Raw genomic sequence first — 26,523 nt, forward strand, 5'->3', positions numbered from 1 at the left:
CCAATCTCATTCCACTGGAACTGATGCATCTTCACTAACTGGATTGCCAATTAGTTTTGTGCCCACTGGGATTAGAAGAGGGAAAGTGTATTTGATTCTCATTGTATTATTTCATTTCATATCAGATAATGTGTTTGAGTATACTTTACAGTTTTTCTCCTTCAGTCAGAAAAGTAAAAATAAAAACGAATTCCTTCTCCAGTTTTACTTCGAGTGTGGAAAAAGTAGGACCATACGGTCCTATATGCTTTTCCTCTTTTTAGTCCTCGTCCACAAACATTTCTAGAGTTATTTAATTCAGTGATAGACCCTTGTCTCTGCTGAGACTGAAAATTTGTGTACTGTTATTTCTTCTTTTTATCTCACAGTCTTTCCCTTCCATTAAAAAAAAAAAAGATAGTAACAAGATTTCTTTCTAAAGACTTTGGAAACTACTTTTCTTTTCCTCTCAAATAGGCATGATGGCTTTAATCTTGTCTGACCTTAAACATTACTCCTTAGTTATACTAACTGGGAGACCTAAGCTGAACCTTGATGTCCCCAATGCTTCCAAGCCTCTGTTACAGCCCCACATGGCTCTCGGTGGCTCTGGAGAGAGCTTGGGTCCTCCAGATGACATTCCTCAGACAGGCTGCTGGTCTGTGTTCACTGTTTTACACAATATTTCAACAAGGTGACTTGCAAGGAAAAGAAGAGAGAGAACTGAGCTAATCACTTAATGGCAATATAAAAGCATTACCATTGAGTGTTCTCAAACCACAGAATTCTCAAGATAATACCAAACAGCCCATGTTTTTCTGAACTAATGAAAGCCTTGGAGAAATAACATGTTAAGCTGTTCCTGCTTTTCAGCTGAAGTGGGGCTGTCCCCTCTTTAGTTGTGAACTGTTTACTTTAGCTGCAGGGATAGTGAAGGTCTTAAGTGTATTGCTCATGTATACATGGACAGACTGAATTCCATTGAGAGAACATTAATGTGGCAAGCTCTTTGGAAGAAAACACGAGGACACTTCAAATAAACAGGCCTCAGTTTGCTGCCAGCATCTGAGAATCTATATGACAGGTTAGAGGGGAAAATGGATATTTGAAAATGCCTTAACCAGCTAAAGGCCCTCTACTCCATTTGTGAAACTCTTTGAGATGACAGATTAGTGTGATACAAATGAATTCAGCTATAGTTCATAGTAAAATACAAAAATGTGAAAACCCACTTCTAAAAGAAATCTGGATAAGAAAGATGACATGAAAAATGAGCTGTGTCAGAGTACTAACACTCAGAGGAGAAGAAATCAGATCGTATTCCCTCTTTAGAGTCTGACCCAGGTAAATGACTGAAGAGTAGATCACACACCTAATGTACAAATTATTCTCTTTAGAGATGGTAACACACATTTTAACTGGTGCACAGGTTAGGAGGAAAGAACCCTGGCTTTAGGGTAACAGGTCTGGACTTAAATCCTGACTCCACTTAAGGCCTCTCTCAGTCCTCTTAGGCAGTTGAGTAACTGCTCTGAGGCCCAGTTCTTGCTGAGGATAACGCCACCTACCGTATGGAGTTATTGGGACCTTAAATGAGAAAGTGCCACCGCATGGGCATTCAGTGACGGTCTCTCTACGTGTACCTTGGGTAGATCAAATGTCTTGAAAACAAGGCCAGATCATGTCACTTCTCTGTTCAAAACACTGCAGTGGCTTCCCGTCTCACTCATGGTAAAGACAAAGCTGTCACACAGTCCGACAAGGCCCTACATTATCTGAACCCCCATTCCCTGTAAGCCTCACTTCCTCCTTGCTCACTGTGCTCAGGTCACACTGGCCATCTGGCTGCTCCTTGAGCATAACAGCAAGCTCTTGCTTCAGGCCATTTGCACATGTTGTTCTTCTGCCTGAATATTGTCTCACAGTTATCCTCAGGGCTTGCCCTCTCAGTTCCCTAAATTCTCTGCTCAAATGTTTCCTAATCAGAAAGTCTCTCCTCACACCAGTCTACATAAAAGAGTAATCACCTACTTCTCCCTTCCCTTTTTCAGTGTTCTCTATAGCTCTTATCGCAAGTGAATGCACCAAATATTTATTCTGATTACTTGTTTAGTATCTGTCTCTTTTCACCAGTCTGTGAGCAACCCAAGACTGGGGATTTTTTTGTCCACTGTGCCTGACAAAGGATAAATGCTCATTAAATGTTTGTTGACTAAATGAATCAAAGAAAGGATGAAATAAGCCATGATGACTTATCACTGGCAAAGCCACAAAGAGAGCTAGTATCTCAGCTCCGTACTGTGTATCTCTGAGGTTAGCAGGATAAAAACAAGGGAAGCTATAAATGACAAGTATGTAGCATTTGCTCTTTTTCTTCTTTCCAAAACTGCCATTATTCATAAAAAAGGAAGAAAAGATTTCTAAATGCTGATGCTTCACAGGAAGTATACATGACAAATAACTATGTGATACAGCTCTGAATTTTCAGTTGTTATATTTACAAGATGTTTTCTTAACCTTGCTTTTCCTTGAATGACTAAAATGTGATATTATTCCCCAAAAGCCTACTATATTAGTAACATCATCTCTAGGATAATATCATCTGGGTCTTGGGGACAGTTATCCATCTACATCTAAATACAAAATAAATTTATGAAGAGACAAAAAGAAATGTGTTCACTGATATGTTAACAATGGTTTTCTCTTAGGGAGATTTTTAGTTGATTTAGCTCTTTTTAACTTTTTTGAATCGCTCAATTTTTATACAATTAGCATATCTCACTTTTATGGTAAGTAAAAATAATGACTCTGGTCATGGAAAAAAAAATTTTAAGTCTCTTTTAAATCAGAATAGCTATTTATTATTGTCTGACTCTCTCAAAGGATCTGGTTCAGTGGAAACCACTCTATTAGAATTCCATGTATGCAAAGACCTTGAGAAGTTCTGTATAGGATAGCAACCTATTCAAGTTCGGGCTGAGCCACACTATTCATCTCCTTAAAGTACGTGCCATAATTTTTTCTTTCAATATAAACTCTCAGTGTAAGTTACCGCAATTTGTATTTCAAGAGCCTAAGCTATTATGCTTTATTATGAAAGTGTTTTCACAAAACTAATACATGAAAAATTTTACGGTGAAATTTAGTGTGCTTTTTATTTGTCCTGTTGGTCAAATTAATTATACCAAGTCCACTTGTGCCAGTTCGAGATGATGGTGGTTTTGTAGCAGGTCAGCTAGAGATATGACATAGATGCTGAGTGTGAACAGAGGAAGGCAAAAGAAGGGGAAAGGAATACCCTTCTTCTTCTTGCTCAGGAATCCTTCCCAGCCTGGGTGGTTAGGCATGATTCCCAGGTTTGTCTTTGCAGACTATCCTAACCCCATCTAGATGTACAGGCTAATGCACTGGTTGAGAAGGTGAGCTTTGAAATTTGACTACCTTTGTTTAAATCTCAACCTTTTGTTTTTTTGATTGTGATCTTGGACAAATTTCTGAAACTCTTTGTTTCCTCATCTGTAATATGTGGATAATTCTCTTAGGTTACCTGTGAACCTGAAATAAAAGGGCCTATATATCAAACACAGTGTCTGGAACAGAGAACACATTCAGTTAGTTGCCTTTATTCTTCTGTGCTTCTTAGTTTAATGGTCTCTTCAGGCCAAAGCAATTTTCTCAAAATATGATCCACCACAGGATGAATGCCACTTTGTACCCATTCCTATTCCCACCCCATCCACTTCAGTTCTACCAAGGGAATAGTAGAGGTTTGAGAAGCTACATCTAAAAGATTGCTGGCCCTTGTACCATACTGGTTTCACTCTCAAGGTTTCTAGAAAGGAGACATGAATGAGAAAATGCTAATACTCAATATATTCTATGTTTTACAAGTAATGCTATGTGCTATATCAGAAATTAAAATTGGAAAAAGTTTCATTTACAGTACTTCAGTGTGAATCACTGTGTTGCCATTTGAAGGAATGTGTCCTTGAGCAAAGTGAATCTTAATGTGGGAATTTTTGACAAAGATTTTGACACGTTCTTAACTATCAGGTTCTAGCTGGTGCCCAAATAATACTGACCTGAAGGTGAGAGGCAATGCCACCAGCATTATAAAGAGCTTTGAAGACACAATTGCTGGCTGTATTTAAATACATGCTTTCTTTTATCTGGGGCAGGTACTTGCTTTATAAAGGCTTGTCTCCTGTTGGACCTAATTCTTCGCTCTTGCGAGGAAGGAGGGTTATGATCAGAGCAAGGTTAAAACTAGCTCAGTGACAATGACTGGGAGCTGGTCCTTAGAATCTGTTTGTCCATTCATCTATTTAACTTGTTATTAACAGTTCATAGTTTATTTTGCACTGCAGATATCTTTTCATTATTTTGGAAGAAAATGAATTTCTGAACTATACTGTAATTAAAATGTTTTATTAAATATAAGGTTTGAACTGTCAATATCACTTGGCCTATTATTATGCAAAATTCCTTTGTAAACTAGTTCAAATTACGTTTCCATGCACAACGAGAAAGGATGACTCACTTAGGTAAGCTAATACTATAGAACAAAGATGATGAAGTGAGCTTAGAAAAGCTTATACAGGAGGAGGTGGCCAAGATGGCAGAGTAGGAAGACCCTGAACTCACATCCTCTAACAGACACACCAAAATTATAACTACTTACAGAGGTACCATCTATGAGAACGACCTGAAGGCTAGCAGAAAAGATTTTCTACAACTAAAAACATAAAGAAGGAACTACCATGAGACAGGAGGGGGGGACAAAAACACAGTATTGTCAGGACCCACACCCTTGGGTCAGCAACTCACAAATAGGAGGAATATCACAATCATAGAAGTCCTCTCCAAGGAGCGAGAGGTCCAGGTCCCATATTGGACTCCCTGGCCTGTGAGTCCTACACCTGCAATATGAGCCCCTATAACGTCTGGCTTTGAAAACCAGTGAGGTTTGTGTTTGGGAGAGCAGGAGGGCTTTAGGAAACAGAGACTTCACTCTTAAAGGGCGTGCACAAAATCTCACACACTCCAAGTCCCGGTAGTTTGAAAGGACCCTGGATCAGACCCACTTACTAATCTTAGGGAGCCTCTGGAGAGGCAGGGGGCAAGTAGGAGCACCCTTGGTGATGAAGACACTGGCAGCAGCCATTTTAGGGGGCTCATTCTACCATGTGGACACAGGCGCTGGCAAGTGCAACTTTGGAATCCTCTGTCTATCCTGATAGTGCTGGGTACTCGGCACCAGACCCAGGCTGGCACCTGCCCCAAGATGCACCCTGCCTCTCTGGCCCAGGTCATGCATACTGCTGTGTGGGGACTCAGCCCCACCACCAGTGGGACTAGCACCAGCTATGCAGGAAGCCTACCCTCCAGTGGGGCCTGCAGCCACTGCATGACATACAGCCTTGGAGCCAACTGGCCTGGGTGGGGCAAGCCTGCTTACCAGCGCACCCACAGTAGTCAGCCCTACAACAACAGCAGTGTGCAAGTGGCCCACAGAGGGGCCTCCCCTAGAGCATACAGCTCTGCTAACCAGAGGGGAGTGTGCAGCTGGGACACATAGGCTATCTCCCACATAAGGACACTTCTTCAAGATCAGAAAATATAATCAACATACCTAATACACAGAAATAAAACCAGAGACTTAGGCAAAATAAGGAGAAAGAGGGATATGTTCTGACCAAAGGAACAAGACAAAACCTGAGAAAAAGAACTAAATGAAGTGCAGATAAGCACTCTACCCAGTAAAGAGTTCAAGATAATGTTCATAAAAATGCCCACTGAGCTTGGGAGAAGAATGGCTAAACAGAGAATTTCAACAAAGAGTTAGAAGATATAAAGAGCACAAAACAGCTGAAGAACACATTAAGTGAAATGCAAAATACACTAGAAAGAATCAAAAGTAGATTAGATGATACAGAGGAATGGATAAGTGATCTAAAAGACAGAGTAGTGGAAATCACCCAAGCTGAACAGAAAAATGAAAAAAAGGATTAAAAAAAAAATAAGGATAGTTTGAGGCCTCTGAGACAACATTGAGTGTACTAACATTCACATTATAGGAGTCCCAAAAGCAGAAGAGAGAAAGGGACAGAGGACTTACTTGAAGAGATAATAGTCAAAAATATCCCCAACTTAGGGAAGGAAACACATCCAGGTTCAGAAAGCACAGAGTCCCAAACAAGATCCACCCAAAGAGGTCCACACCAAGACACATTATAGTTAAAATAGCAAAAACTAAAGATAAAGAGAGAATCTTAAAAGCATCAAGAAAAAAGAAAATAGTTATGTACAAGAGAAATCCCATAAGGTATCAGCTGACTTTTGAGCAGAAACTTTGCAGTCTAAAAGGGAGTGGCACAATATATTTAAAGTGATGAAAGGAAAAAAACCTACAACCAGGAATACTCTACCCAGCAAGGTTATCATTCAGATTTGAAAGAGGTAAAGAGTTTTACAGACAAGCAAAACCTAAGAGTTCAGCACCACAAAAACCAGCTTTACAAGAAATGTTAAAGGAACTTCTCTAGGCAGTAAAGGCCATAATTAGAAATATAACAATTATAAAAAGAAAAAATCTCACTGGTAAAGGCAATAGATCAACTACTTACAAAGTTAGCAGGAAGGTTAAAAGACAAAAGTAGTAAAATTATCTATATTCACAGTAAGTAGTTAAGGGATACACACAAAAAAGATACAAAACATGATGTCAAAAAAATTAAACAGGAGAGGGGAAGTAAAAATGTAGAGTTGTTAGAATGTGTTTGACCTTGAGCTCATCAATGTAAAATATTACTATAATAATATATATGTTGTTATATATGAACCTCATGGGAGCCACAAAGCAAAAACCTGTAATAGATAAACACACAAAAAGAGAGAAAAAAAATCCAAACATAACAGTAAAGATTCTCATCAAATCACAAGGAAAAAGAGCAAAAGAAGAAGAGAGGAACAAAAAAGAACTACAAAAAGAACCAGAAAACAATTAACAAAATGACAGTAAGTACATACCTATCAATAATTACATTACATATAAATGGACTAAATGCTCCAATCAAAAGGCATAGAATAGCTGAATGGATACAAAACCAAGATCCATTTATATGCTGCCTACAAAAGACTCACTTCAGATCTAAAGACACACACAGAATGAAAGGGAGTGGATTGAAAAAGATATTCCATACAAATGCAAATGAAAAGAAAGCCAGGGTAGCAATACTTAATATCAGACAAAATATACTTTAAAACAAAGACTATAACAAGAGACAAAGAAGGGCATTATGTAATGATCAAGGGATCAAGCCAAAAAGAAGATACAACAACTGCAAATATATGTACACCCAACTTAGGAGCACCTAAATACATTAAGCAAATATTAACAGCTATAAAGGGAGAAATTGACAGTAATACAATAACAGAAGGGAAATTTAACACCCAATATATCAATGGACAGATCAGACAGAAAATCAGTAAGGAAACACTGGCCTTAAATGACATATTAAATCATATGGACTTAATATATACAACATTTCTTCCAAAAACAGCAAAATACATGTTCTTTTCAAGTGCACATGGAACAAATATCCAGGACAGATTACATGCTAGGCCTCCAAACAAGTCTCAATAAATTTAAGAAGACTGAAATCATATCAAGCGTCTTTTCTAACCACAATGGTGTGAAACTGTAAGTTATCTGAAAGAAAATAACTGCAAGAAACACAAACATGTGGAGTCTAAAAAACATGCGACTAAACAACCATTGGGTCCCTAAAGAAATTAAAAAGGAAATCAAAAAAATACCTGGAAACAAATAAGAATGGAAAAACAACAATCCAAAATCTATGGGATGCATAAAAGCACTTCTAGGGTAAAGTTTAAAGTCATACAAGCCTACCTCAGGAAACAAGAAAAATATCAAATAAAAACATGTAACCTTATACTGAAAGGAACTAGAAAAACAAACAAATCCAAAAGTTAGTAGAAGGAAAAAAAAATACATATGAGAGCAGAAATAAATAAAATAGAGACAAAAAAAAAAAAACTATCAATGAAACTAAGAGCTGGTTCTTTTAAAACATAAACTGTTAGCAAGACTTATCAAGTTAAAAAGAGAACCCAAAAATAAAATCAGAAATTAAAGAGGAGAAGTTACAATCAACACTACAGAAACACAAAGGATCATAAGAAATTACTATGAACAATTATATGGTAATAAAATGGACAACCTAGTAGAAATGGATAAATCCCTAGAAAGATACAATATCCCCAAACTGAATCAGGAAGAAATAGAAAATATGATCAAACAATACCAGTAATGAAACTGAATCAATAATAATAATAGTAGTAGTAGTAATAATAATATTATAATAAAAAATAACTCCCAACAAACATGAGTCCAGGACCAGACGGCTTTAGAGGTGAATTCTAGAAGACATTTGAATAAGACTTAATACCTATATTTTTCAAACTACTGCCGAAAATTAAAGAGGAAAAAAATGTTTTGGAACTCATTCTACCAGGCCACCATCACCCTGATACCAAAACCAGAAAAAGATACCACAATAAAAGAAAATTACAGGCCAGATATCACTGGTGAATATAGATGCAAAAACCCTCAACAAAAATATTAGCAAACCAAACTCAGCAATACATTAAAATGATCATAAACCATTATCAAATGGGATTGATCCCAAGAATGCAAGGATGGTTAATGTCTGCAAGTCAATCAATATGATACTCCGCATTAAAAAATTGAAAAATATCATCTCAATAGACGCAAAAAAATCTTGTGACAAAATTCAACATTGATTTATAATGAAAACTCAGCAAAGTGGGAATAGTGGAAGACTACCACAATATAATAAAGGCCATACATGACATAGTGACAGCCAACATCATATCCAACAGTGAGATGCTAAAAGCATTTTCTTTAAGGTTAAGAATAAGACAAGGATGCCCACTCTCACCACTTTTATTAAACATAGTACTGAAAGTCCTAGCTACAGCAATCAGGCAAGAAAAAGAAATAAAAGGAATCCAAATGGGAAAGAAGCAGTAAAACTGTCATTGTTTGCAGATGAGATGATATTATATATAGAAAATCCTAAAGACATCACCAAAAAACTATTAAAACTTATAAATGAATTTGGTAAAGTTTCACAATACAAAATTAATATACAGGAATCTGTTGGATTTCTATACACTGTCTGATAGTTCAGATATCAGAACTATCAGAAAGATAAATTAAGAAAACAATCCCATTTATAACTGCATCGAAAGAATACCTAGGAATAAATCTAACCAAATAGGTAAATAATTGTACCCTGAAAACTAGAAGACATTAATGAAAGAAATTGAAAATGACAAAAACAATTAGAAAGCTATTCCATGCTCATGAATTGGAAGAATCAGTGTTGTTAAAATAACCGTACTACCCAAGGCAATCTACAGGTTCAATGCAATCCCTAGCAAAAGGCATTTTTCACAGAACTAGAACAAACAATACTAAAATTTGTATGGAAACAAAAAAGACCCTGAGTAACCAAGGCAATCTTGAGAAAGAAGAACAAATTTGTGGGGGTGGGGTGGGGTGGGGATCATGCTCTCTGATTTCAAACTATACTGCAAAGCTACAGTAATCAAAACAGTAGGTACTGGCACAAAAACAGACACAGAGATCAATGGAACAGAACAGAATGCCCAGAAATGAACCCACACTTATATGGTCAATTGATCTACAACAAAGGAAGCAAGGATATACACTGGGGAAAAGACAGGCTTTCCAATAAATGGTTCTGGAAAAAACTAAACAGCTACATGCAAAATAATCAAACTGACAACTTTCTCATACCATGTACAAAAAATAAACTCAAAATGGATTAAAGACTTAAATATGAGTCCTGGAACTATAAAACTCCTAGAAGAAAATATAGGGAGTAGGCTCTTTTACATCAGTGTTAGCAATATATTTCTCAATATGTCTCCTCAGGGAATGGAAACAAAAGCAAAAATAAACAAATTGGCTATACCAAACCAAAAATCTGTTGCACAGTGAAGGAAACTATCAACAAAACAAAAAGTTGGCCTATTGAATGGGAGAAATATTTGCAAACATCACATTAATAAGGAGTTAATATCCAAAATATACAAAGAAACCATATAACTCAACATCAAAAAACCCCCAAACAATCTAATTAAAAAGTAGGCAGAGGAACTGAATAGACATTTGTCCAAAGAAGACATACAGATGGCCAACAGACACTTGAAAAGATGCTCAACATCACTAATCATCAAGGAGATGCAAATCAAAACCACAATGAAAATCCACCTCACACCTCTCAGAATGGCTATCATCAAAGATACAACAAATAACAAATGTTGGTGAGGATGTGGAGAAAAGGGAACCCTCATGCACTGTTGGTGGGCTTGTAAATTGGTATATATAGCTGCTGTGGAAAGAGTATGGAGGTTCCTATAAAAAATTAAAAATAGAACTGCCATATGATCCAGCAATTTCACTTCTGGGTATTTACTCAAAAAACCCCAAAACACTAATTCCAAAAGATATGTACATCCCAGTGTTCATAGCAGCATTATGTACAATAGCCAAGATATGGAAGCAACCTAAGTGCCCATCAATAGACGAATGGATAAAGAAGATGTGGTGTGTGTGTTTTATATAAAATAAAATATTACTCAGCCATAAAAAAATGAAATCTTGCCATTTGCAACAAAATGGATGGATCTAGAGAGTAGTATGCTAAGTGAAATGTCAGACAGAGAAAGAGAAATACAATATGAACTCACTTATATGTGGAATCTAAAAGCAAACCAAACAAACAAAACTAAAAGAAAAGAGACTCATAGACACAGAAAACAAATGTATGGTTGCCAGAGGGGAAGTAAGTGGGGGTGGTAAAATAGGTGAAGGGGATGAAGAGGTACAAACATCCAGTTATAAAATAAATAAGTCAGAGGGATGTAACATACAGCATAAGGAACATGGTCAATAATACTGTAATAACTGTATGGGGACAGATGATTACTAGGCTTAACTGCGGTGATCATTTCATAATGTATGCAAATATCAAATCACTATGTAGTACACCTGAAACTAACATAATATTTGTACATCAACTATATTTCAAGAAAAGAAAAGAAAAGCTTACACAGGAAACCTGGGTTCTAGTCCTCGATCTTTCACTAATAGGTTTATGTTTAGTCATATAATCTTACTGGGCCTCAGGCCACCTCTCAGAAAATGAAGGGCCAAACTAAATTACATCTAAGGGTTCCTTCCAGCCGGAAGATTCTATGAACCTGAAATTTGACATAATAAATATGCATTGTGAAAGCACGTTCATTATATTTAACCTTATGGAAACAGCCCAACAAACCTGTGGCAATAGCTTGGGCCAAAGGATAAAGGGGGAATTACCCAAGTAACACAAAGGTGGCATAAGGAAGCATGATGATTCACTCTGGAAGCATCACCCTGGAGTTTACAGCACATGCATATTCTCCTGGGATGTGGAGGTTTTATTTGCTCTGTTCTCTCAAGCCCAACGCGTAAAGGGGATCTGCTTCTTAACTGTTGTATTTTCTGTGTTACTAATTGTCAAAGAACACGCACTGGATAGAAATAGTAGTAGCTTTCCCAAGAAGAGCACTAAAACAGACTCCAAGGCATAAGGAAATCTAGGCAGAGTCATCCTAATTGTAATAGCTGGACAACAGCAAAACAGGAATGGCAAATATTTTCTCTAAACAAACCAGCACACAATTTAATCAGGCAATCCATGTTACATGGGATGGCATAAAATCATTTCTTTATTTTGGGCTGTCTTTAAACAGGGAGGAAATAGATTTCTAAGTAATCCAGGAACAATATGGCCATGGTCTGTATTGTAAAATTTAAGTAGCTCACATTTAATCCAAATTGAGGTAATTTACGGAATTCATGACAAGGCCTATAGTGAAAAGAAAAGTTCTATAAGTGAAGATGGAAAGAAGGAGGAAGGAAGGAAGGCAGGCGGGGTGGCGGGGGAGGGAGGGAATAAAGGAAGGAAGGGAAGGAAAGAAAGAGAAAGAAAACCCTAGACTGAGAAAAATGTATAGGTCCTATTCTATAAGATAAACTGTGCCAAACTGTGGGAGTATGCTTTTCTCTACTCTGGTTACAGTTCTCAACCAGATTCACCAAAAGAGGCAAAAGACGCATAATAAAACTTTAACAACCAAGTAAACCAGCAAGCCAACTATTAGACCCTCTAGACATGTATAAACACTAGGTTGTTCTGTCTCCATCATTTTGCAATACTCGCCTATTGCCAGACAATGCTTCACAACCTATCAGATACTGGCCTCAAACTCCATGTTCAGGAAACAACTTAAACAGCTCTGTTCAGTAGCAGTTGGGTACAGTAACAAAGCTGAAGTAGGGTAATAAAGGAGCCATAAAATCACCATAAACTTCAAAAAGAAAAAAGGCATGAAGTTGCTGTGTATTAAACACCTTTGTATTCAGATCCATATTGAACTAAATGTACAATTATACATGTAGAAAATAAAAATATTTAGTGTAAAACAAAGTTTTAGTGTAAGAAAACATGCAGTAAAAAAGGCTAATCTTTAGAGAGAGAGTAAATTAGTAGTTGCTGGAGCTGAGGGTAGGAATGGAGAGCATTTGCAAATGGGCCACAAGGGTTCTATTAAAGTGATGGAAATGTTCTAAAATTGGATTGTGGTGGTGATTGTACAATTCTGTGGTAAGTAGATTATACCTCAAAAAAGCTTTTAAGGAATTTTAAAATAAGAAAAAGCCAGAAAATATGTGTATCTATATTTTTTAGTTCTTGTCTTTATTGATTGTGAGATAGGTATATTTTTAATTTACATTTTAAGGAACTAAATGTCAGAAATGTTTTTCTTTCTATGCTTATCTTTACCCCTTCAATAAAAGTTCCCCAATTAATCAAAACTATATTTCATTTTTACTCTAGTTTCTGTAAACTATTAACATTTTCATAAAAAATTTTATTCTTTTTTATGACTTCTCTATTTGCTATTTATTAAAAGTCCTAAATTCAAAGAAGTCCTCATGTCCAAAAAAAAGGTGGGATCATGGGTCATTTTAAGCAAAATGTACATAACTATCACACAATTCTTAAAACTTATCTAGTCAAAATAATACATATTTGCTGGGTAATGTCTTTTATTATTTTAATAATGTACAAACTACAATCATACCCAAGTTCATAATATCTGGAGCCTCATTTTCCTCACTTAGAGAATAAAACCACATTATTTTATAGTCACAGATATTGTAAGACCAAATCAGATAGTGTATGTGAAAGTGCTTTGAAAATTAAAAAGTGCTATGTAAGAATTACCATTATTACCATGACTTCCAAGATATGTGGGAATGCTAATTAAAATGGATACTTATAAATAGTATTTTCCTGTTACAATTCATAATTAAATCTGGTTTTAAATTAGTTGTTCCAACCACCCGAATGAAATAGAAGGAACAGGAAAAATTAATGTCTGAATTTAAGGAAGTTTTTTTTTTCAAAGAGAAAGAAAAAGCAGTGTTATTGCTCTAATGCAAATAACTTTTTTGGACATGACATACTAATGTGTCCAAGTATTCAGGAAGAACCGACTTAACTACATTACTGAAAGTGACATCTTTTAAGGGCACAGAAAGCTTCTATTCTACAAAGTAGTATTGGACTGTACTCCTCAACATTTCCTAACCAAAAAAAAAGAATTCTTATGTGAGAATTACTTTTCTCTGTGTAATAGTACTATAAAGTTCAGGAAACATTAACCATAATCTTAATTATAAACTTCTGTTTTCAATCTGTTGTTAAAACCTCTTTTCTCACTAGTTATCCACAGTTTTATTATTTACCTGTCTCTCTTCATTACACAATAATATCACAGATTTCTTTTCCCTAGTCAATGCCTAAAACTTAAAAAGGAACCACGGCATCTGGTTTGTTCCATAGGATACACAGGGAGGAACATAGGGAACTTGTCACCGTCTGCATGATGCATGTCCAAATGACACAGAGAATGCAAAGAATGGACCATGAGTTGAATAGCGATGTCAGAGTTGGGAAACTATTCAGCCATGAGCACAGAGGCGTGGCCCTGTTGTATGATTTTATAGTTAAGACTTTATGTGTAAAATTTATTTCATAGATAGCCACTAAGTTATCTATATTAATGGTGAGGTATATCAATTTCAGAACAAAGAACCTAGAAAAAGTAGCTTTTTAAACTTTATTTTATCTACTCTTTTTCGTTTAATCCCACTTGCCATTTGCACAAGTGATAATCAGGAGACAGTCTCTGCTTTTCATCCTTGTTTTCCTTCCCAGGGTCACCTCAACTTCTTATCAAAATGTAACGCCATTTTCTCTGTAACTTGCCTTGAGACCTAAAATTCAGTTTTACAGCTAGTGATGAGAAACATAAGGAAATATCTGTACCTTTAAATTCAAATTGAGTTAAAAATATGTGAAGCAATTTTCATAGAGAAAATAGTTTTCATTTTAATTTTTTAAAAAGACGTTTAACTTTTAGTTCAGAGGCAGATAAGAAAAAGAACTTCATACTTTCCTGTTTTCAATTACAACATGAACAAAAGTTTGGACTATTTTATAGAAATCATTTGCAAAGGAAAGAGCGCTTGTGATTTCCCTTAATAGGGAATTAGCACTGCTACATTTTGACTCAAAAGGCTACCTACATTGATTCAAGATTGTTTCCTGAAATGTGAAATTTAAATACACCATTTCTCTTCCCTACAGTACTTGTGTTAAATAAACCCTATTTCATTTTGTAGGGATATTAAAATTGATTTTATTACCTATGATGCACTTTAAATTGTTTTCCTTCATAATCAAATAGTTTCTTTCCCTTAAGATTTAATTTCTATGCATAATCTCACTCATATAAAGAAATACTACATGAAATAGTTTAACTGTTGAATATTTCACATAATTCAACTTATTCTAATACTTACAAGCACACTTATAACTTAAAACTTCACATAGATGGAGTTGAGTATCGTAAGCTGACACTTAAACTTCTTTCATTTATTGACACAGTGAAGATTTAAAATGAGTTTAAATGATCTAGAGAGAATCGTATATGGCAAAATTCAACTCTCTGAGATGTGAACAGATTAATTTATGAGAGGTTTTGCATTCTAATCACACTTTTGAGATGTTAGACATAAATAACTTTATAATTTTTTTAAACTGTTACTGGAAGACTTTTAATCAAATGGCTTATAATCAGATCTTAATGTCCTAATATATGCTATATTCAAACTTCACCCTTTCTGATATTAATAAAAGTATAGCTTCTTTCTCTGTTTTTCTACTTCAAAATTTTCACAAGATTTCGTACTTCACACGTAGTTAAGCCAGTTCAACATGTGTTTACTGGTTTTTTTGCTTATGCTAACTTATCTACGAAAAACAGTCGCATTAAACATTGAAACTGCTTTGTTCATGAAGGTGGAATCTGAGATTGCAGCCATGGCCAGACAGTGGTTCCCATTGGTTTAGCTTGTTACTTTTGGGGTATTGATGATCTCCCCACTCTTACTGTGAATTTGCAAGGCAGTTAACTGAAGCTGGGGCTAAGTACCAAGCCATCTGGCCCACAAAATCTCCTGATTTCTTAGCCCAGTGTTTAGCCTAATATATGGTATATGTCAGCGCAATGGGGGATGTTAATATGAAGGACAGAATATGAATTAGCAATAAATTAAATGTATACAGCTGATAAGCTACAGTGAAACATTCAGAATCATCTTTTTTATATTTATTTCTAGAAAGCAAGATAAATCATTTCATTTTATTTAAGAGGACATGGCTATTTTCAACATTACTAACATACACAAGGAGACTGTTCTTCCCCTTCACGGAAGGGATCTCTCTTTGAAAGTGTTTACATAAAATTTTCAGGGACGAGGAATACATCTTGGCACAAAGTAAACTACCTTATTCAGAAGAGAAATTATGATGTTTATCTTTGGGAGCACTGCCACCTCAAAAGAGCCCTTCTAGTCACCTTATAGTGTATTCTTTTATTTCATGGGTGGAAGTTGAGAGCTGAGTCTGTGTTTATTTGCGTTCTTCTCTTGACCTAATGCCCCCCAATGCCCAATGCCTTAAAGTCTAATCTCCTTTAAGAATATAGTACAGTTATACCCTATCAGTTGGTTATCTAGTATTTCTCACTGCTCCCTCACACAACCTCTAGTCAGGCCACTTGCTTTGGTGTCCTGTGAAAACACGTGGCCTTCTGTGTTGTAAACTTTTCCTGGAATGGCCTTTCCCCCAAATGGCCTTTTCGCATCTGTTCATTTAAATCCCAACCTATTCTCTAAGCCCTAGCTCAAGTTCTGTGTCTTCTCAGGGCCTCGCTACATCATCAGCTCCAAATGCTCTGTTTTTGAAATGCTGAAAACCCTTCTTCATGATTTAGAATTTAATGCAATACTAAAGGATTTCACTTGCTATTTTTCATATGTATTGATCTTATCTTCTTACGTAGGAGAAGGCAAGATGTTCTTTGAGGGCACGAATCACACATGATATTGCTATGTCCCACAAAAAATATTTAGGAAATTTTTTAATAGATAAACTTTTACTGAATGTGACATGACCATAAATTCACTGGATTAAAAAAAAATCAAATTTATGTCACAGAAAACAAAAAGGTGAGTGACCAAACTGTTAAGTGGTGATAAGATAAGTTTTGGATGAACTGTTTTAAGCCATGGAAAGACATGGCCAGTGCCTTCTAGATTTACAATTGGCCCTTAGTATCCTTGAGGGATTGACTCCAGTCTCCCCTGTGGATACCCAAATCCTTAGATGCTCAAGTCCCTCATATAAAATGGCATAATATTTGCATATAACCTAAATACACCCTCCTGTATACTTTAAATCATCCTTAGATTGCTTATAATACCTAATACAATGAAAATGCTATTTAAATAGGTATAAATACAGCATAGGTAATATATAAATAGTTGTAAATACAATGTAAATGCTATGTAAATTGTTTCTGGTGCGTGTCAAATTCAAGTTTTGCTTTTTGAAACCTTATTGAATATTTTCAATCTGAGGTTGGATGAATTCATGGATAGGGAACCTGTGAATATTGAGGGCCAACTGTGGATTGATCTTTCTAGAAAAACATGAAGGTTTAGAGGAGGAAATGCTAACATTTTGCTTTACTACAGAACACTAATTTCAAACACTTTTAAAGAAAAATATTCATTTCAATAGATGGCTAGTGTATAAAATTCCTGTAATTTCAAAAGATGTATAAGAGTGTGACTGTTCGATTTGTTGTCGTTCATTTAGGCTAAACTGTATTCCAGCTATCAATGTACTAAAGAGAATATATTCTACAGTAACAAGATGAATTCATGCATATTTTACCTTATTTGTGTATGTCAAAGCAGAGATAAATTTTATTACCTGTGATTTCTGCTTAGAAACTATCTTGTGGTTAGATGTTTTAGAAGTTGCAGTATACAGGCATACTTCATTTTATTGCGCTTCATTTTTTTATCACACTTTGCAGATACTGCATTTTTAACACATTGAAGGTTTATGGCAACCCTGTGTCAAGGAAGTCTGTCGATATCATTTTTCCAACAGCATTTGCTCACATCGTGTCTCTGTGTCACATTTTAGTAATTCTCACAGTATTTCAAACTTTTTCATTATTATTATATTTGCTATAATAATCTGTGATCAGTGATCTTTGATGTTACTACTCACTGAAGACTCAGATGATAGCATTTTATAGCAATGAAGTATTTTTTGATTAAGGTATATACATTGTTTTTTTAGACTTAATGCTCTTACATGCTTTATAGACTATAGTATAGCATATACATAACTGTCAAAAAATTCCAAAAAATTCCAAAACCAAAAAATTCCTGCTACTTGCTTTATTGTGATACTTGCTTTATTGCAGTGGTCTAGAATTGAACCCACAATATCTCTGAGGAATGCCTGTATTGTGACTGCACCTATTATGTTCAATTAGCATCTATCAAATTGGATTTTTATTAACTATCTGAATAACTTATTTTCTCAGAAATCAACACTATCACAATTACTAATTTGTGTCAGTTTTCATTCTTTTGAAGAATAAATATAAATGAGGATGACATATTTAATAATAATCCAAGTAGGGTATTTCTAGAGAAAAGACTATGTTAAAATGAGGCAATTTTGAGTTTTCAACCAGCACAGAGTGCTTATTCACCTTGGCTACAGAGGACACAAGGCCTTAGGATGGGAGGGTTTCCCAGGCATCCTCTGCAGCATAAATCACAGTGGGCACAAATGGCAGTGCTGTCCAGCGATCCCACAGCTATTCTGTTTCACTGTCATGTGGCCTGGCAGTAAGAAGCTCTTGAAGGGTTTTCGTCTCATGTGGGGTTTCCCTTTGGCTTAGGCTTTCCCCTTACATAATGACGAAACAAAACTCTGTGACTGAGCAATAGGTGTATCACCTAATTTCTTGCCTAATCATCTCTTAGTCCCTATTTTTTTGAGTTGCTTTACATAGCCTTCCACGTCACTTGCATGTGACACACAGTGACCAAGCAGCTGGCAAAAATGCCAGGAGAGTGGTATGGATGCCCATATGTACAGCACACAGACCCTGTTACACAAATGTGATTGTGAGTGTGGCAGAATTCTTACAACTTGCTACCACATTGCCCCCTCCTGGGCAATCCGATCATGGGATTGGGGCACAGGAGAAAAGACCTTTGTCCTCCATTTGGCAAGAGCCAGACCCTTATTATGCCCAATCAGGGTGCCATGGTTTAAGAAGATTGTGGAGAAACTGCAGATGATTGAGCAGTTTGCACCAAAAACGATTTCCTGTTGAGAGGTTAAGAGGTGGGGCTTTACGATTTAGAAGAGAAATGGATAAATAAGAGCAGACTACTTCAGGTACACAAAGGTTTAGTGTGAGGACGACTGAAAACTGTTCCCCATCTCTACTCATGACAGATCAGAAAGTAAGGAGCGTTCGTGGTTTGGGGGAATTTAATAGAAGCTATCACTGAAGGTCATTTGAACACCTTAGCCTCACTCATGCATTGGAGAAATGCTTGTATTCTCAGCACTTGGCCTAACAATGGGAGAAAAAAGAGTAAAATATTTCATTCCCTTCCTTTTCTATGGGTAGAGCTGAAAATGATAGTTATCATTAGAATATTTTAATAATAATAACAACACTGCCAACACTTACTGACCTATGATACGTGAGGCACTATTTTGGGACTTTAACTCATTTAATCTTTGCAATGCCTGAGGCACACAGCCTATTATTATCCTCCTTTTAGAGATGAGGAAACTGAGGCTCAAGAGGTTTAAGTAAATGACTAATCACACACAGCTGGTAAGACCTCAATCCAGACAGTCTGATTCCAGAGCTCTAGCTTTTAGCTACCACGTGATACTGTCTGATCTTTATTTTTTCCTCCACAGATATTTTAACACTCAACTAGGAGCCGCAAAAGAGAAGACAGAAAAAAGAGTTTCTGAAGGTTCGACAGAAGAAGAGGTGAATAGCAGATAATCATGGCATCTATTCCGTATTTATGTCTAAGACAGGTTCTTGAATTCTAGAAGACTTTTCTTAAAAAACAAACGTGTACCTATGATAATAAAGTGACACTTGTCTGATTTGATAATGGTGGCTGTTAGTGGTGGTAATAAGAATCTAAATATTTTTAGTAGTCAGAATGATAAAAAAAAGAAAAAGTCTAGTTTAAACATCAGTAGTTCTGGGCAAAAACAACAGCTCTTTCAGTGACCATGTGGTCTTAGGTCACTTATACACATTATTCACGACTTAGCTCCTGTGAAATGTGGCTTATGCCTCCTATGATAGCTCTAAAGGCAAAATTATATACTGGATATGAGAGCCATTTGAAGATTGTAAAGCTGGGTTCAAATGAAAAGCTCGATGATTTTACTAAGAAAGTAATACTAATTTATTAGTAAACATTATTAATATCAGTTTATTAACAAACTATCCTGCAGTAGTTTCATTTTACGAGAGCAGACCATAATGCTTGAGGTTATTTATGGCAACGCCTTGATGTCGATCCCTCTGTCTTAGAAATGCTGCCTCCTCTAAGAAATCTTGCCCCTCCACGCACTGAGCACGTGCTTCTCATACTCTGATTATGGGTTTACTTATTAGTTTGCATGATTGTCCCTCCTAGTGGACTGTGAGTCCCTAGAGGCAGTGGCTATTTTCTGTTAAACTGTGTATATCCCAGCAGAGAGCTCACTACATAAATACACAATAAATTGTGTAGAAAGAATATAATCCAAGAAGACAGAGATTATGTTTTCCATATCATTCTTCCTATATTTTATCCAAGTATGGTGCTCTGGTATATGAGGCATTGAATTGCTGAATAAATAGATTACATATTTATTATTTAAAGCAACTGCTACATAGCATTGCTAGATTAAAAAGTTTGACTTGTACCAATCTACTCTGAAAAGCAAGCACCTCTCTGACAAGGGCAAAGGAGAGTAAATTCGGAATGTGACCATAAAGCAATGGGACTAATTTACACTTGTAATTTGTAAAATCCATCTCCTTATTTTAGTCACGTCTTGTAAATTAAGAGAATTACCTAGATGTCTTATAGCTTTAATGAGTAAATCATATATTTTAAAAAAGCTGAGTTCTTTAGCTGAAGGTATCTCCAGCCAGTGTTAAGGGAAGCATCACACAAATTCAGTGAAACACTTTACGGCTCTAAACCTTTCTTGTCTAATATTTAAGTAAATAACATCATTCTGCCCATCAAAGTCAGAAATCCCAACTACAGCACAAATGGACAAGTACAAAAATAGTGCTAGGTCAATCTACTTTTATGGAAGGGGATTTCTCCTACTGCCTGATGGCAACAGTAACTATTTACTGAACTGTACACAGTCTCAGGGAGTTCCTAACGTACTGTACTGGTGTCTGATATCAGGGACTCCTCCATGTTCAGGAGAGGTGGACATTAATCTACATTCTCAAATATGGTTTTTATCCACACAATCTGGAATGCAGCAACTCAGTCACAAGAGTACATTTTTTTCTAATTTTTGTTGTAATATGTCAGTTTTTAAATTTATATTTTAAACAAAGGCACAACAGAACATGCTTTCATTTGGTTCACGCCATATTGATGCCATGTGTTTAATGTATGAACTTGTGCCAAAACGTCTTCTTCATCTTCACTTAGCTGTGTGTGTATACACACAAATAAACATGTGTGTGAAATAAATTATATAAAATATTCATACCATATTTTCTAATACAGTTATATATATGTGTGTATAGATATGTACTATAATCTAAATAGGTGCTTATAACTACAGAATAACTACAACACCATTTACTTAATTTTTAAAGCAGTGGTGAGAATAATTATATGTTATATAGATAGATATATAATACATGTAAATATACCTCATCTCCCTTTATATATATTTAAATTTACATTTTAGTTATTGTGATTATAGATAGAGTGCATAATTAAGTTAGTGAGCACTGCTCAGAACTAAGGAAGTAAATAAAGATCACAGAAAATCAGCAGGTATTAAGTGCTTTATGACTCATTAAGTAAATGTGTTTACCTTTCATTTAATATGCAGAGGTTTTCTAAAAAGTAAGTTGGTGTTTATTTTATTTTTCATTTACTGATTACATAACATATTTCACTTTGTTGCAAACTCTGTTGTGCTGAAATGAGAGTATCTGGTACCAATTTAGGAACAATAATGATTAGAGAGAGAAGAAAAGAGAAATCTTAATCTAGGAGAAAAGATTAAGAAGGAAGACAGGACTCTCAAAAGCATTTAAAGAGCAATCACCTACCAGTTCTACTCGTCCGAAACCTCCAACTCCAAGGGTGTCAATGATGTTGAAATCAGACAGCTTCAGGTTGGCGAAGAAAGCAGCTTCAGCTTCATATCTGGAGTTTTTGATGCGAAAAAATGGAAATTTCTTAGAGGTGGAAACACGAGTACCACGTACAACTGTACCGGAATGACATGACTGTGAAACAGGGTTTACCTGCTTAAACTCCATCTTGCTTTTAGAGTCTGCGTTTTCTCACACTCATAATGTTTTGGTCCCAGTTGTGCAGAATAACATAGATTTGCACTTGTATTTCAGAGTAGAAAAATACAAAGTACCCACTGCATGTCAGTCATGTGACTGATAAATCCAGTTATCAAATCAAATTTACATCTCAGTGTTTTTCTATGCGTCTTCTTGTGAGCACAGATTGAGTTGTTCTTTTTTGGTTTTGTTTTGGATTTTTTGGTTTTGCTTGGTTTTGTGTTTGCTGTTCAGATTTTGGATGGCGGTTTCTCATCAGTTTCCCTTATCCACAGGCTGGCAGTGGCTCCTATTAATGTTTATTAAAAGCGGCAAGATCACTGAGGTCTCTGGAGTGAAATCACGGCCAGGTTTTATGAAAACAGATCCGAAAAGCTGAGGACTGATGTGGAAATGTCTGAAATGGATGATTTCGGAAGCATATTCACATTCCTAAAAAGTGTCTTCCCTTCATTTGTGTTTACCCACTGACTCTCAGCTAGTAATTCCAGTGTCTTTATGCTTGCCAGTTTCTTAGATGAGTGGGGTGAAGGAGCACAGACTAGCCTCCAAAAGTTTAACTCTAGGCACATGCAAATTGGACACATGCAAGTGGCCAAAATAAGCTTCCCCTGATGAGACAAGTGAATATGAGCTGCTTAAAATATCTCCTTATTAAAGCCCCTACTATTTTTAGAAAGGGCAGTAAGGCATAAAGATGATGACCCTCCCACTCACTAAAGTCAGGTCAGGGAGTAATTCAGCTGTCTCAGAAATAAAGTATTTGAAGAGCTATGTGTAACCCATGACCTTCAGCCAGGCGGTACCTGATTCAGTAGTATGCTATAGATAGACATGATGAACATGCTTGAAATAGTGACACAGTTTGTTTATGTCAGCTTTTGGATAGAATCATTCACAGGCATGTTTGGCCTTAAGCTGTGTAACATTTTAGCTATTTCATTACAATCAAACACAAATTCAGACTCTCCACTTGGGAAAAATGTAAAACAGTTATCTAGGTGAGCTTTCAACACTCTCCAATTTACAATGACAATTCTGGTTTTTAACACATCAATTCTTGAAAGACTCACAAGATGGTAAACAGTGTTTCTCGTTATTAGCTGATGATGGGAAATCAACTCTCTCTAGTCAACCTCTATAAACAAGACTGCTAGGCATTCTGAATGGTATCTATAGATTTCTCTCATTAACTACACAATCAAGATATCAACATAGCACTTCAGGAGATGGTTTACTAGAATGGAACATAAGCAACAAATGTGCATTTCTAGCATTCCAACTGGCTCACAGCTTTTGGAAAATTAAAACTCCATCCCATTTAAAGGGCCAGTGACAGAGTTCACTCCAACAGGTGTTTAAAAAGGACACCTGCTGGGATCAGACGCCCACCCCCCCCACCCCCGCTCCACCATGATAATATGTAGGTGTTCAAGAATTTCCGGCAGTCAAATTCTTAATGAGATTGTTTTTGAATAATATGTGCTTGCTGGATTTAGAAATCTCAGATTGAAGGGGTAAACTCAGACTACTCTGACACCATTTTATATATTTAAAGTATGGTGTTATTACTTGTAGCTCTTGAAGACGCACCTCCCCCCCAAATCCTTATATTTGGGTTCTGTAAAATTAGTCTGGAAATGTCTAAACAAGTCATCTTCAGCCATTTGTTGCACATCAGAACTTCCTGAGCATCTTTTAGAAACCACTTAATCTGCGTCCCACCATAGATCAAGTTGATCAGCAATCTCTGGAAGCAGTATCACGTATCTATACACTTTTACAGCTCCTTGGGTGATTCTGATGTACAGTTAAGGGTTGAGAACCATAGTTCTAACCCCTCTGAAAGCCTCAGGAGGTTCCAGAGCCATAGAAGAATTTTGGGTTGGATTAAAATGATCCAAGGAAATCAGTAGCTGTCCAATGAGTCTGGAGTGTGATGCATTCATGGCAAAAGTATTGGGGACTCATAACTTGGCCTTGACTCCTGCCCCTGTTGTCCTAGACCCATAGGAATGAACAATAGCTCTGTAATGGCTAACACAGCTTTAAAAAAAAAAAGCAACATTGATAAAAAAAACAGACAGATGCAGAATGCAAAACTTTGCTAATTACTTTGCTATTATTTCTAGGTGAATTTTTAAAATACTTCCTAGTTGGGTGATTTTTATGGAGTGGTTGGTGAGATGCCTGGCTCACGGGTCTAGCCGCTCCGCGGCATGTGGGATCTTCCCGGACCTGGGCACGAACCCGTGTCCCCTGCATCGGCAGGCGGACTCTCAACCACTGCGCCACCAGGGAAGCCCCAACCAAGGAAATGTTGTTGCTTAGAACTTCATGTCTTTTTTTTTCCTCATTGAGATTACTCTTTAGGGAGTCGCTTCATCACAGAGACTCTGTACACTTTTCCTTTTTGAATAAATAGCTTTGTTTTTTAACATGGAAATCACCACCCGAAGAGACCTTTGTAAAAAAGCCAAACTATAGATGATTTAACTTCTGGAGGTATCTCACCCCTCTAGCTCGTAACTTGGAGGGACGTTTTCATTCTTTCTTTTTACTCAGGAATTATTTGAAAATAATTTGAATCTATCTGTTATGTTCTACATTCTTTAGAGCTGATAAGTTTGAGTGGGGAAGGAGACAGAATAAATTGGTTAAGTAAATGGCTCTTGTCCTATAAAACTTCTCTTGCCTGAAGGAGGTAACCGTGGAACACAAGTACCTAGCTTACTTGCTACTGTGGGGTACCAGGTCCAAGGAATTAGGCCCAGATTTATGCAACTCTAACATCCATCTGTGCAAAAGTGTTTATGAGAGGGACAGTTCCCAAGTGCTAAGGAAAATATATATCAGTAAGGCATTCAATTCCTGATGTTTGGTTGCTTAAAATCTAGCAAAGAGTATGAAGTGTATTTTCTAATGTTCCTACCTTAGTTTGAGATACAGATTTTTTAAGAGAATACTATTATTTACAGTTGAGTCTTGAACAATGCAAGGGTTGGGGCGCCGACCCTCCTACGGTCAAAAATTCATGTATAATTTATAGTATGTCCTCCATATCCACAATTTTTCTGTATCCATAGTTCCATATCTGCCCATTCAACCAACTGGATCATGTAGTATTTACTACTGAAAAAAATCTGCAGATGAGTGGATCTGCACAGTTCAAACCTATGTTGTTCAAGGGTCAACTGTATTCATTTTTTTTTTTTTTTTGGTATAGGGTGAAAGCTATGGATTCTCTTTCCAGAAAAGTGCAGATACTGACATACTCTGTCTGTATAACTTCAAGGAGCTTATAAACTCTCAAAATAGGTTAACAACATGCAAATAACTATGTAACAAGAGAATAAGTGTGTTGGGTGAAGTAGAGAGATAATGTATCATTTCTCAAACATACCTGACCATAAGATTCACCTGGGGCTTTGGTGATTAGAATCCACAGTCACTAATTTGTACAGGGTACTCTTTAAATAGTGAAATATGGAACTTTCAAGAACTACTAGAAAGAAACAAAGTTGCCTACATTTTCACCTTCTCTTTTCATTTCTGCTTATACACCAAAGGAGGTTCTAAAAGCAATGAAAATGTAAAGTTGCAGGTGTAATGATGATGAGACCAAGACATAGATGCAAAGTCTAGAAACAGACCAAGACATACATGCAAAGTCTAGAAACAGAAAAATAATACTGGAATAATCTTAACCTCTCTTTATCTAAAACTACATATCTATCCAGTATTATATTCACTTCCTTTCAGAAATAGATAATAACCATTAGTTTTTATTTTTCCATCTCTTCCAATATCACCAGCTTCCACAAAACCAAAGAGTAAGACTCAGATGTCCTTTATTATTCACCATAATTGTTTCTTTTTTTGTTGTTGCCAGATATCCATGAATCAATTCTGTCATCATTTCAAAATAACACAATTGGGTTCTATTCCTTACGACTGACCACTATTATTAAGAAGCAAACATCTCTCCTTTACACTGAAAACCAAATATGACCCAGTACAAAAATGTCTGAAACGTAAAATTTTATCTTCACCTTGATATTACAATAGCAGAAATGGCTCAGCATTATTCTACAAAGCAAACAATAGTATGTGCAGTGTTAAAGTAAGGTCCAAGAATCCAAACGGACATTCCAGATGGGATACAAAAGCCAGTAATTAAAAGCCAATGAAACAAAAGGCTAATGTGCCCTATTTACTTTAGCAAAATCTATAATCCAAATCAGTTTCAGAAGTCTACTCTAAGGGTCTCCAAGGAAAATCAGACAAAGTCTTAGCATCTTTTAACCCACGTGCAGATCAGTCACC

The 26,523-nt window shown here is 36.2% G+C and overlaps 1 protein-coding gene across 1 annotated transcript in view; it reads right to left on the minus strand.

Moving 5' to 3' along the window:
* Nucleotides 1-26,523, minus strand: part of PRKG1 (protein kinase cGMP-dependent 1) — a 1,109,707-nt gene that overhangs the window by 19,931 nt on the left and 1,063,253 nt on the right. Inside the window, exon 10 of the mRNA XM_060125518.1 lies at nucleotides 21,952-22,048. Within this exon, the coding sequence (XP_059981501.1) occupies nucleotides 21,952-22,048 (97 nt within the window). The remainder of the gene's footprint in view (nucleotides 1-21,951; nucleotides 22,049-26,523) is intronic.

This window comes from Lagenorhynchus albirostris, chromosome 16, assembly GCF_949774975.1.
Source record: "Lagenorhynchus albirostris chromosome 16, mLagAlb1.1, whole genome shotgun sequence".
Taxonomy (NCBI): Eukaryota; Metazoa; Chordata; class Mammalia; order Artiodactyla; family Delphinidae; genus Lagenorhynchus; species Lagenorhynchus albirostris.